This window comes from Cetorhinus maximus, chromosome 1 (genome assembly GCF_964194155.1).
Source record: "Cetorhinus maximus chromosome 1, sCetMax3.hap1.1, whole genome shotgun sequence".
In the NCBI taxonomy this organism is placed as follows: domain Eukaryota; kingdom Metazoa; phylum Chordata; class Chondrichthyes; order Lamniformes; family Cetorhinidae; genus Cetorhinus; species Cetorhinus maximus.
In genome coordinates this window covers 231,012,117-231,025,063 of record NC_135879.1, presented here as the reverse complement: position 1 = coordinate 231,025,063, position 12,947 = coordinate 231,012,117, and the positions used below count along the sequence as shown (strand labels likewise).

The 12,947-nt window shown below is 42.5% G+C and overlaps 1 protein-coding gene and 1 long non-coding RNA gene across 3 annotated transcripts in view; one reads left to right on the top strand and one right to left on the bottom strand.

The window, feature by feature from the left end:
• Window positions 1-898, top strand: part of suclg1 (succinate-CoA ligase GDP/ADP-forming subunit alph) — a 61,049-nt gene extending 60,151 nt beyond the window's left edge. For both annotated transcript variants that reach the window (XM_078554461.1, XM_078554452.1), the window contains one exon: window positions 655-898. In XM_078554461.1, the coding sequence (XP_078410587.1) occupies window positions 655-681 (27 nt within the window). In that variant the 3' untranslated portion in view covers window positions 682-898. The remainder of the gene's footprint in view (window positions 1-654) is intronic.
• The window catches only part of LOC144687906 (uncharacterized), a 572,568-nt gene that overhangs the window by 237,650 nt on the left and 321,971 nt on the right, over window positions 1-12,947 (bottom strand). The window lies entirely within an intron of this gene.

Genomic DNA, 12,947 nt, shown 5'->3' with positions numbered 1-12,947 from the left:
TGTGGATGCGCAAGAGGCTGGACTCGCAGTGTCGGGTTGCAGATCAAGGAAGGGTGATGGAGTTAATAAATGTGATGCTGCATTCTGCTTGCAGTTCAAAACTCTTAACAGCAAAATAGATTTTTTTTGAATTGTGTTACAAAGAGAAATAATTTTTGATTGAGGAAATAGTTTTGAGAGCGACTGAGTGACAGAGTGGGATTCAAACTTAATATTTTAAATCCATATTCAATAGGTTAAGGGGAGGCTAGTTCAGAACAATAAAAGGCATATTTAGGAGTGATTAGGAGGGTTTTATTCACAGAGTATTCAATGCATTGAGTGGATGGAGCATGGAGTTAAAAACCCTGGAATCACTTCCAAACCAATTGAATGTCGTAATGGGAGGATTTTAGGTCATTCTGCTTGGAAAATCCAGGATTGGAAAAATGACTTTCTTGACTTTATCTGTATGATTATTTGGTGGATGATCAGAAATCTTTCATGGTGGTATTTACTACACTACAGTAAGAAGTGTTACAGAATACTATTGCTGTAGTTTTCATTGAATAAATAACGCTCCCATTTATAAAAAAAAACACTTGGAGTTTGGAATTTGAATCTGCTTTTGATAAATGAGATGTGCCACTCTGATTATCTTTACCTCTTTTTCAGGAGTTTGAGAAGAGGAAGCTGCTGTAAATATCCTACAAAAATGCTCTTGATAACAAGGAAAAGAAGCTTCTTGCACAATTCAGTGTCTCGATCGTCCATCTCACTGTTTCAATCACCTGGATGAAATGACTGAATCTATGTTAAAACAGAACAGAGCCATATACATATATGTTTTGTCTATTTTGTCTGAATCTGTGAACTAGATGAACCACCCTCATGGAAAATAAATAGTTTAAAAACCAAATTAACTTGTGTGTTTATCTTTTGTTGGAGTAAAACATTTTTGCTTGCAAATAAAAATCCTTTTTAGGGACTGGAAATTAAATAGTCCCACTTGTTCACACATCAGCCCCTCACTTACCTTCTCAAAATCCCTCAATTTTTCCTGTACAGAATTGCATGTTTTTGATATCAATAGTTGGTACCCTCTACTTCGGTGAACTTCGTTTGTTCCACAGCCCTATTCCTTATTATCAGGAGCTCAAAGTTAGACCCTACCAACTAGAAAGGCTGGCTCTACTTAAAGTTGACAGGTCACCAGGACCAGATCAAATGCTTCTGAGGATACTGAGGGAAGTAAGAGTGGAAATTGTGGAGGCAGTGGACATAATCTTCCAATCCTTCACAGATACAGGGGTGGTGCCAGAGGACCGGAGAATTGCAAATGTTACATCCTTGCACAAAAAAGCATGCAAGGATAAGCCCAGCCAAATAATTTAAGCTCAGTGGTGGGAAAGCTTTTGGAAATGATAACCTGGAACAAATTGAAAGTCACTTGGATAAATGTAGGTTAATTAAAGCAAGTAGGCAGATTTGTTAATGGCAAATATGTTTAACTTATTTGAGTTTTTTGGTGAGGTAACAGATGGTTACGGAGGGCAATGCGGTTGATGTGGAGTATTAACAGGTGTTTGGTAATGTGCCACATCACAGAATTGTTGCAGCACAGGAGGCCATTCAGCTCATTGTATCTGCAACCGCTTTGAAGGAGCAATTCACCTCGTGCTATTCCCCCATCTTTTCCCTGTCACCCTGCACATTCTTTTCAGATAACAGTCTAATTCTCATTTGAATACTTGGATTGAACCTGCCTACGCACACTCTTAGGCAATGCACTCCAGACCTTAACTATTTGCTTCCTAAAAAAGTTTTTCCACGTGTCGCTTTTGCTTGTTTAGCCAATTACTTTAAATATGTGCCCCTTCATTCTTGATTCTTTCATGAGTGAGAACAGTTTCTCCTTATCTACTCTGACCAAACCCCTCATGATTTTTATACCTCTATCACATTGTCATCCAGGGAGCTCTAGATTTGTTTGTCCTATCTTACCCCTTTGAGGGAATATAACTTGACTGTGCTTGAACTATTTCTTTGAAGGTAGCTGTTACAGATAGGAGGGGACGGGGTGGGGATGGGTTAATTTAAACAACACTAATTGCTCCTCTTACCACCTGTCCGTAAACAAAGGTGTTTTGATTTGTTTCCCTCTTTATAAGCAGAGGTGTATTTCCCAACCCTTCGGTTTTTGTGTGATCCAATTTTCTAATAATCATCCCACAGCAAACTTGACATAGGATGAACTAAAAAAGGGTTAGTTTAATGCACACATTCAAACTGCAAAAGGAGGGGTGCCTCCACACTCACAGTAAAGAGTGATAGAGAAAAGATGGCTTCACACTGCAGAGAGCACAGAGAAACTAAATATTGGTTCATGTGAGTTCCAGAGTCCAGAATCAAAGTCCAATGAGGTATTCCTTCACAGAGGTTGGTGGGTTGAAAACCGATGCTAGATAATTCACTTCTCCAGTGGTGTTGACTAAATACGATGAGATAGGCATGCAGAGATGAATCAGTCTTGTAGGTGATGGTACACAATTTTCAGCAGTCTAGATGGGGACCAGGTATTCTAGCTGAACAGAGTTCCTTCTTTGTGAGGTTGCAAGTTAGATGGCAAATAGCAGGCAGCTTTTCTGTTCAAGATAAGGCAAAATTACTTGCTTCACAAGCCAGAGGCCCATATCACATGACTCGCACCTCTCCACCATCTTTGACAAAGGATGCATATCCATCATCTGGATTCCAAAGACTTTAATGTCTCAGCCATTAGGAATTGAAAGGAAGGTTGCGGGGCATTTTTCTTGGCAGACAGTCCATCTCCTTCTGGCCAGCCTGGGTTACTAAATGCAGATAGCCTTTGTATAGCTCTCTTTGAAGTTGGGATTTTGTATGTCCACCTGAAGGGGGGTTTTAGTTTTCACAGTTCATCAGAGAGATAGCACTTTCACCAGGGCAGCACTCCCTCAGTGCAGCAGTATAGATTCCATGCCTAAGTCTCCAGAGTGGGGTTTGAACCCACTACCTTCTACTCCAGAAGCCAGAGTGCTTGCTCACTGAGCCACAGTTGACAGCCTCTTTGAAGTTGGGCTGTACAATCCACAGGGGGTCATTAGTGGCTTCTCAGAGATAACGAGGTGCAAGTGTTCCTGAAACTGCCAAGTGGTTTCTTTTGCTCGGGGGTCATAGGTTCAGCTATTTTAAAGGTGTTTGTTAAGTTTCAAAATTTTAGGAATAGCAATGAGCATATCTATATATATATTTTATAAGAATATAGTGTGAGGCCTTGGCCCCTCACAGTAGCTCACTGTTCAGCTACGATTTTTCCTGCCAAACTTTGATTATAATTTATTTGGCCCAGATGCATTTTTACCCCGTTGAAGTCCAGGTCTTGCTGCATATGGACACAGACTACTTCAGTATCTGAGGAGTCATGAATGGTGCTGAACATTGTACAATCATCTGCAAACATTCTTGCTCTGGATTGTTCTTTTCTATAGCCAACCTAAACCTTATGATATAATGATCACTGTTCTCCTACTGATCCTCTTGGCCCACATCATTCCAGAGATCCAGGTCCAGCAGTGCCTCCCCCCTCATAGGACTGGGAATATACTTATGTAGAAAATTTTCCTGAACACAATCTTAGGGACTCTTAACCTTTCCTGCCCTTTACACTACCACCACCCCACTGCATCCATTATAGCAACTCTATAATTCTTGCACCACTCTGTAATTTCCTTGCAGTTTTGTTCCTCTACATCCTTTCTACTATTCAGTGGCCTACAGACTACATGTAATTGCACCATTTTTGTTCTTTAGCTCTAGCCAAATAGATTCTGTCCTTGACCCCTCTGGGATATCCTCTCTCTCCAGCACCACAAGTTCCCCTTAATCAATCCCACCATTCTTCCTTGCCTATCTTTCCTGAACACTTCACTTCCAGGGATATTTAATACCTAGTCCTGCCCTTCTTTGAGCTAGGTCTCAGTTATATCCACAAAGTCATAATTCCTCATGTCAATTTGCACCTGTAACTCACCAATCTTATTCACCACATTCCTTGCATTCACATAATGTACATAAACTCTTATTTAGACTTTATTCATTTCTCCATTACTCTGACCCCACCTAATAACTTACTATTCCCTACTCTAGTGTTATCTATTTCTCCCAGTATTCTATGTGCCTTTGTATTCCTCTCTCATAATTTCTCCTAGTTCTCACACCCCAGCCAAGTTAGTTTAAACCCTCCCCAATAGCACCACCATGCCGCCCTGCTCAGGAACTCAGTCCTGGCTTATTTAGGTGCAATTTGTCTGGCCTCTACAAGTCCCATCTCCCACAGAGCCAGAACCTGTCAAAACATGCACAAAAGATGAAGCGTCCAAGCTGGGACACAAGGCTCAAATTCAGGACAGTTCCAGAAAATACTGGGCAGTTGGCTGCCCTGCTCCTACACTACCAGACTATTTCTACTTGACTGTGTGGTGGTCACCCATTCCCTTTCTCCCTGCATACTCTTAAGCTGCAGGGTGACTACATCTATAAACGTGCTTTCCATGAAACTCTAAACCTCGCAGATACACTGCAGTAACACCAGCTGCTGCTCAAGTTCCAAAATGCAGCGCTCAAGCCGCTGCAACTGATGACACTTTTTTCACAAATGGTTATCCAGGATAAAGGATGCATCCTGGAGTTCCCACATAGCACAGGATGTGCACTTGAGCTTGGAGCAGCCCTGCCATTCCTCTATCTGTTAGTTAGTAACCTTGCTAATGCTAATAAACCTTCCTACTAAACTTTTACCAATACTAATAAACCTTACTAATACTGGTAAACCCTACTAATACTTAATACACCTTACTAGTAGTAATAAACCTTACTTTAAAAAAAAGACTCGCCAATTTCTTCCCTAGTTTAGGTAAGATAAATAGGAAATACTCACCAGCCAATCACCTACCAGTTTCCCTGTGATGGCACACCTCCATTTTTCTTTCTGTGGTCTCTGAACCCACAGACTGGCCCCTGGTAAACTTTTTTATACCTGCTTTGCCCTTCCTCTTTCCTGCCGCTCACCAAATAAAGTCCCTTCTCTCTGCGTTGTTTTATACACACTCTGCTCTCTCTGTCGCCCTCCACTTCCCAAGCGAAGCCTCGTTTTCTCCGTGCTGTCTTATACCTGTTCTACCCTCACTGTTTCCTGACACTCACCAAGTAAAGTTTCTCTCTCTCCACACTCTTTTAAGCCCCTCGCTGCTCTTGCTGTCTCTGCCACTCACCAAGTAAAGTCCCGCTCTCTCCACGCTGTTTTATACCGGCTTTGCTCTTGCTGTTTCCTGCCACTCAGCAAGTAAAGTCTCTCTCTCTCTGCATTGTTTTGTACCCGCTCTGCTCTCACTGTGCTCTGCCACTCACCAAGTGGAGCCCTGCTCTCTCTTTGTGCTTTTTTAAACCCCATTTTGCTCACATTGCTTCCCGCCATTCACCAATTGAAGCTTCACTCTCTCTGCGATGTTTTATACCTGCTCTGCTTTCACCGTCTGCCACCACTCACCAAGTCATACAACAGACTTATCAGCAAAGTTGAAGCCCATGAAATAACAGTGGCAGCAGGGTTGATTGATTGACAGGAAACAGAGTAGTGGTGACCGGTTGTTTTTTTGGAATACAGGAAGATGTATAGTATGGCTCCCCTGAGTCAGTATTAGATCAATCCTTTTCTTGATCTTTATAAATGACCTGGACTTGGCTGTGTAATTTACAAATTCAAAATTTGCAGATGATGCCAAATTTGGAAGTATTGCAAAATGTGTGGAGGATGGAGATAGTGTTCAGGAGGACATTTTGATTTGTTTTTTATTCATTCACGAGATGTGGGCTTTGCTGGCTGGGCCAGCATTGTTTGCCCAACCTTAATTGCCCTTGAGAAGGTGGTGGTGAGCAGCCTTCTTGAACCACTGCGGCCCATGTGGTGTAGGTACACCCACAGTGCTGTTAGGATGGGAGTTCCAGGATTTTGACCCAGCGACAGTGAAAGAACGACAATATATTTCCAAGACAGGATGATGAGTGACTTGGAGGGGAACTTCCAGGTGGTGGTGTTCCCATCTATCTGCTACCCTTCTCCCTCTAGATGGTCGTGGTCATGGGTTTGGAAGGACTCTTGGTGAATTCCTGCAGTGCATCTTGTAGATGGTACACACTGCTGCTACTGTGCATCGGTGGTGGAGGGATTGAATGTTTGTGGATGTGGTGCCTATCAAGCGGGCTGCTTCGTCCTGGATGGTGTCAAGTCTCTTGAGTGTTGTGGGAGCTGCACTCATTCAGGCAAGTGGAGAGCATTCCATCACACTCCTGACTTGTGCCTTGTAGGTGGTGGACAGGCTTTGGGGAGTCAGGAGGTGAGTTACTCGTCGCACGATTCCTAACCCCTGACCTGCTTTTGTACCCACAGTATTTATATGACTAGTCCAGTTCAGTTTCTGGTCAATGGTAACCCTAGGATGTTGATAGTGGGAGATTCAGTGATTGTAATGCCATTGAACATCAAGGGGCGATGGTTGGATTCTCTCTTGTTGGAGATGGTCATTTCCTGATACTTGTGTGGCACAATTTTTACTTGCCACTTGTCAGCCCAATCCTGGATATTGTCCAGGTCTTGCTGCATTTGGACATAGACTGCTTCAGTATCTGAGGAGTCGTGAATGTTGCTGAACATTGTGCAATCATCAGCAAACATCCCTACTTCTGACCTTCTGATGGAAGGAAGGTCATTGATGAAGCAGTTGAAGATGGTTAGGCCAAGGACACTACCCTGAGGAGCTGAGATGACTGATCTCCAACAACCACAACCATATTCCTTTGTGCTAGGTATGACTCCAACCAGTGGAGAGTTTTCCCCCTGATTCCCATTGACTCCAGCTTTGCTAGGGCTCCTTGATGCCACACTGGTCAAATACTGCCTTGATGTCAAAGGCAGTCATTCTCACCTCACCTCGGGAGTTCAGCTCTTTTGTCCATGTTTGAACCAAGGCTGTAATGAGGTCAGGAGCTGAGTGGCCCTGCTGGAACCCAAACTGGGCGTCAGTGAGCAGGTTATTGCTAAGCAAGTGCCGCTTAATAGCACTGTTGATGACTCCCTCCATCACTTTACTGATGATGGAGAATAGACTGATGGGGAGGTAACTGGCTGGGATGGATTTATCCTGCTTTTTATGTACATGACATACCTGGGCAATTTTCCACATAGCCGGGTAGATGCCAGTGTTGTCGCTGTACTGGAACAGCTTGGCTAGGGGAGTGGCAAGTTCTGGAGCACAAGTCTTCAGTACTATTGCCGGAATATTGTCAGGGCCCATAGCTTTTTCAGTATCCAGTGCCTTCAGCCATTTCTTGATATCACGTGGAGTGAATTGAATTGGCTGAAGACTGGCATCTGTGATGCTGGGGACCTCCGGAGGAGGCCGAGATGGATCATCCACTCGGCACTTCTGGCTGAAGATTGTAGCAAATGCTTCAGCCTTATCTTTTGCACTGATGTGCTGGGATCCTCCATCATTGAGGATGGGGATATTTGTGGAGCCTCTTCCTCCAGTGAGTTGTTTAATTGTCTACCACCACATAGACTGGCCAGTGGAATGTGCGAATCTATGGCAGATGACATTTAATGCAGAGAAGTGTGAAGTGATACATCTGGAGTACTATGCACAGTATTGGCTTCCTTATTTAAGGAAGGAATGAAATGCGTTGAAAGCAGTTCAGAGAAGTTTTACTAAATTAATACCTGGAATGAGCGGGTTGTCATATGAGGAAAGGTTGGACAGGCTAGGCTTGTATCGACTGGAGTTTGGAAGAGTAAGAGGTGACTTGATTGAAATATATAAGAACCTGTGAGGTCTTGATGGGGTGGTTGTTGAAAAGATGTTTCCTCTTGTGAAAGAACCTAGGACCAGGCGTCACTTTAAAAATAAGGGTTCTTGACCAATCAGAGTCAAGCTGCCTAGTTTAAATTTCAAACAATGCTTGGCAGTTAACTACTAAGATAAAAGCAGAATACTGCGGATGCTGGAAATCTGAAACAAAAGCAGAAATAGCTGGAAAAACTCAGCAGGTCTGACAGCATCTGCAGAGAGGAATACAGTTAACGTTTCGAGTCCGTATGACTCTTCATCAGATGAAGAGTCATACGGACTCGAAACATTAACTGTATTCCTCTCCGCAGATGCTGTCAGACCTGCTGAGTTTTTCCAGCTATTTTTGTTTTTGTTCTTGACAGTTAACTGCCAGCCACAATCAGTTGGTCTATTCTCCATGGCACCAATTCTATTCTATCTCCTATTCTACCAATCAGAGTCCACTTGCCAACCAGTCAGCACTCTCTTCTCATACTGTATAAATATGTTGTTTCCTCTGACACTGGTATTTTCTTGTGAATTGTCCTGATGAGTGCAAGACCAAACGTTTCAACAAAAAAAATGTCTCTTTTTTCAGTAATACTGAAGTTTAGATACATTTTCTTTAATGCCCTCCTCCTTTTTGGCAATTTCCTTACCTTCACTTTCTGCCCCTCCCGGAGGTGTTGAAGTTAGCGTTCCATTGAATTTGATCACTGTTCATTTCATGACCCCAAAAATGCAAGCTTTCCTGGCATTGCTGGAAAAGCCAACACTTATTGCCTACATCTAACTGCCCTTGAGAAGGTTGTGGTGAGCCACCTCCTTGAACCACTGCAGTCCATCTGGGGTAGGTACACCTGCAGTGATGTTAGCAAGGGAGTTCCAGGATTTTGACCCAACGACAGTGAAGGAACGCCTTTATAGTTCCAAGTCAGGACCGAGTGTGGCTTGGAGGGGAACTTGCAGGTGGTGGTGTTCCCATCTATCAGCTGCTCATGTCCTGGTAATGGCCCTGGGTTTGGAAGGTGCTGTCATGCATCCATGCTGCCCTTGTCCTTCTTGGTGGTAGAGGTCTAGGGTTTGAAAGGAGCCTTAGTAAGTTGCTGCAGTGCATCTTGTAGATGTTACTGTCATGAAAGTATAATAGTTTTCATGATATTTTTCTGGTTTTTGTGAAGTAGGTTTATGGGGGTAAGTATAGTAGGGTCTGTCTGTGTGTGATTTAATTGCATTTTGAGTCAAGTAGACTGCAAGTTTAAATCATCAAAAGAAGCTAGGTGCCTGACATGCTAATGAGTAAACATGGATGCTGGCTTAGCATGTAAGGTGTGAAGGGATTTTGCATTATTAGATAAATGAAGGGAGATCTGGATTTCAAAGGGATTTTAGTCTGTTTACAACTAGCCAGATAAGCAAGGCTAAGGAATGTGTTTATTTTTCCCAAAGGTTACTGACAACATATAGTGAAAACATGAAAGTTTTTATATTGTGAGGGAGATACAGTTTCAAAGACATATGGAGCAATAGAATTTACATATTAAAAAGAGAGAAACAAAAATAAAGGAGAATAAAAGGCTATGTGTCAGCAGAAGGCCATGTAAGATCTAACAGGAGTGTGTGAAAAACCTCAATGAAGCCTCCAGCATTTGTGCATAAGTCTGCTATCTTATGAAACTGAAATAAAGCCATTTGGAATTCCACTGTCCAGGGTATTGTGTTAACTTGTTGAGCCTGTTTTAAATCTAAAATCTATTTAGGATAGTTGCCTTAAAGGGAGTGTAACTGGGGGTCAGGTTAATTAGGAACTTTAAGAGTTATTATAGTAGTAATTGTAGTCTTATGTCCGTGCTTGAAATCTTTTATTTTGTTAATAAATAATTTAATTTTTAAAAATCTCTAAAGGTCTCGGTGGAGTTACTACTTCTGAATTCAGTACATGCATCTTGACATAAATACAAATTGCAAAACCATTGTGATAGCGTGACCAAGTTTCCCTCGTAGATTTGATCTGCCTGGTGCATATCATCTGCCACTTAATAACAGGTACACACTGCTGCCACTGTGCGTCGGTAGTGCACTGAGTGACTGTTTAAGTTGATGGATGGGATGCAGATCAAGTGGGCTGCCTTGTCCTGGATGGTGTTGGGCATGTTGGGTGTTGTTGGAGCCACATCATCCTGGCAAGTGGAGGGTATTCCATCACGCTCTTGTCTTGTGCCTTGTAGATGCTGGGCAAAATTTACGGAGTCAGGAGGTGAGTTACTCGCCACAAAATTCTTAGCCTCTGACCTGCTCTTGTAACCAAGGTATTTATATGGCTGGTCCAGTTCAGTTCCTGGTCAATGAATGTTGATAGTGTGGATAGGAATTGCCAAGCGGGGACCATGAGGGATATCACAGCTGAGTCCAGTCCTGTCCTAGCTTAATGTCTTACATGTACTTTTCAGCCTTGGTTGCTGGTCAAAATTCAAGAGTGGGGACCCCCTTTCTCCCATACTTTTAGACTCATAGTCATACTGCTTCTTCAGCTGAGATTTGCTGCGACAGCAATCGGGAATTTTCTGAACTGGATGGCTTGAACCCTTATTTCCATAACCAGGAAAACTATTGGAGACCTCACTGGTTATGTTTTAAGCTGTAAATGTAGATTAAGACCGTGGGAGTATACTGCTGAAGCAGAGATACACGACCTTCACAGTCTGGCTTCTTGTGTGTTGCCAGCCTTTATTGAGCTTGTTGACAGTGTCAAGAGAAGGAAGGGTTGTTTGTGTTGATATTTCTTGGGTCTTGAGGCTTCGGGCCATAACTGCATGAGATGTGCTGTGTGCTTCCTTCATGCTGTCTGAGTCAGTAATTAAGCAAGGTGAAAAACATCCATCCTGCAGACTCCAAGTATGTACCTCAAACACTTGGTGCATTTTAGTCTAGCAAGGCATGTTAACACAGATTGGTTTCCTAACTACTGTTGTAAACCTAAATAATTTAGAAGATCACTTATATTAGTAACAATGCACTTAGGTGAATTTATGATCCTACTTTAGAGCCTATTAAACAATTAATAACCTGTTAATTTTATATCATATTGCCCGATGGTAGCCTGATTGTGGTTCGAACGTTTATGCCAAAGGGCTTTTTAGGTTCAGGAAGAAAGTAAATGTGGACTAATAAATATAAAAAAGCAGAAAGTCATCCCATTACTTTAAGAATGTAATACAGTTCAGCAGTGATTTCCATGTGTCCGTATAATGTAATTATTTTTTTTTACCAGACAGCATTTATAAAATTTAAAGTTAAACGGGCCTCCAACCGTCAGCAATTGCAAGTTTCTTTAATTTATTATTGTCTACATATAACCACGGAGTAAGGAAAGAATTGACAAACCGCCACTGACAAAAATTGCCAAGTAAATGGCTGAGGATGAAGCATCAGCAGCCAATGAGCCAAGGGCTGGTCTTTGGGTAGCGCACACATGAATGAATGAATGAAGCACAAGAGTATAAATCCCCATCTATATGAGTTAACTTGTGATGGAATAAAGGCATGTACACAGGTGATGATAAAGGGTCACCACCTTTGTGTTGTCCATGGGAGCCTTCCTGTGTTGGATCCTAGTCACTAGTTTGTTGGGACTTATGGATCCTGGTTGCATGCTTGTTGTGGGATGTCCAAGTTGGTACAATAAACAGAGTTGATCAGCAGACACTTCTTAGGTGGAACACATTCTGTTTATTTACAAAGGTACTCAGCAGCTACACTTGTTTGCTTTGAACTCTAACCCTAGCTCCATACTACTGACTACTAACTATAGAGATAGCCTGCGCTACTCCTCTATTGGTTACATAAGATCATGTGATCTTCCTTTATAACATCCTTCTTAAAGGTACACTACACATTACATAAAACCATAATTACCACACCCTGTTAGTCAACACCTTGAAAGTTTGCATTCCATGCATATTGACCCCATACTTTGTTGCCAGCACTATAAGAAAACTCTCAACGTTTTCCCCTGATGTCGCCCAAAGTTCTGCAAATTCACCCTATCTTCCTCTTTTTTTTTATTTATTCATGGGATCTAGGATTCGCTGGCTGGGCCAGCATTTATTGCCCATCCCTAGTTGCCCTTGAGAAGGTGGTGGTGAGCTACCTTCTTGAACCACTGCAGTCCATGTGGTGTAGGTACACCCACAGTGCTGTTAGGAAGGGAGGTCCAGGATTTGGACCCAGCGACAGTGAAGGAACGGTGATATATTTCCATGTCAGGATGGTGAGTGACTTGGAGGGGAGCTCCTAGGTGGTGGTGTTCCCATCTATCTCCTGACCTTGTCCTTCTAGATGGTAGTGGTCGTGGGTTTTGAAGGTGCTGTCAAAGGAGTCTTGGTAAATTCCTGCAGTGTATCTTGTAGATGGTACACACTGCTGCTACTGTGCGTAGGTGGTGAAGGGAGTGAATATTTGTGGATGTGGTGCAATCAAGTGGGCTACTTTGACTTGGATGGTGTCAAGCTTCTTGAGTGTTGTGGGAGCTGCACTCATCCAGGCAAGTGGGGAGTATTCCATCACATTGCTGACTTGTGCCTGACTTGTGGTGGTTGTCTTGAGTTTATGTTATGTGTTGAATGTTGCTCCTGGACATTTCACACTACCTATTGATGTGGAGACACCAGAATAGGTGACCGAGACCATTCAGCCCAGAAATGTATGTCCAAAATTAATAGTCTCGGGCTCCCAGGTATTCCTCCAGCTAATTAACTGGAATCAGAAATCTGCCACTGAATATCCATTCAAAAATACACCAGCTTAGCAATGTTATTTGTCTGAGGAGATAATGTTGGAATACTTAAGCTCAAACAATCTCGTCAAGGATTAATTCAGCCATTAACCCTCAAAATGTCTACAAAGGGTCCATGCAATGGTATTGACCAGATAGATCTACAGCATTTACAACAACAATTTGTGTTTATATAGTGCCTTTAATGCAATAAAATATCTCCAGTCATTTCACAGGAGTGTTATATATCAAAATTTGACACCAAACCACATCAGGCGATATTAGAGTAA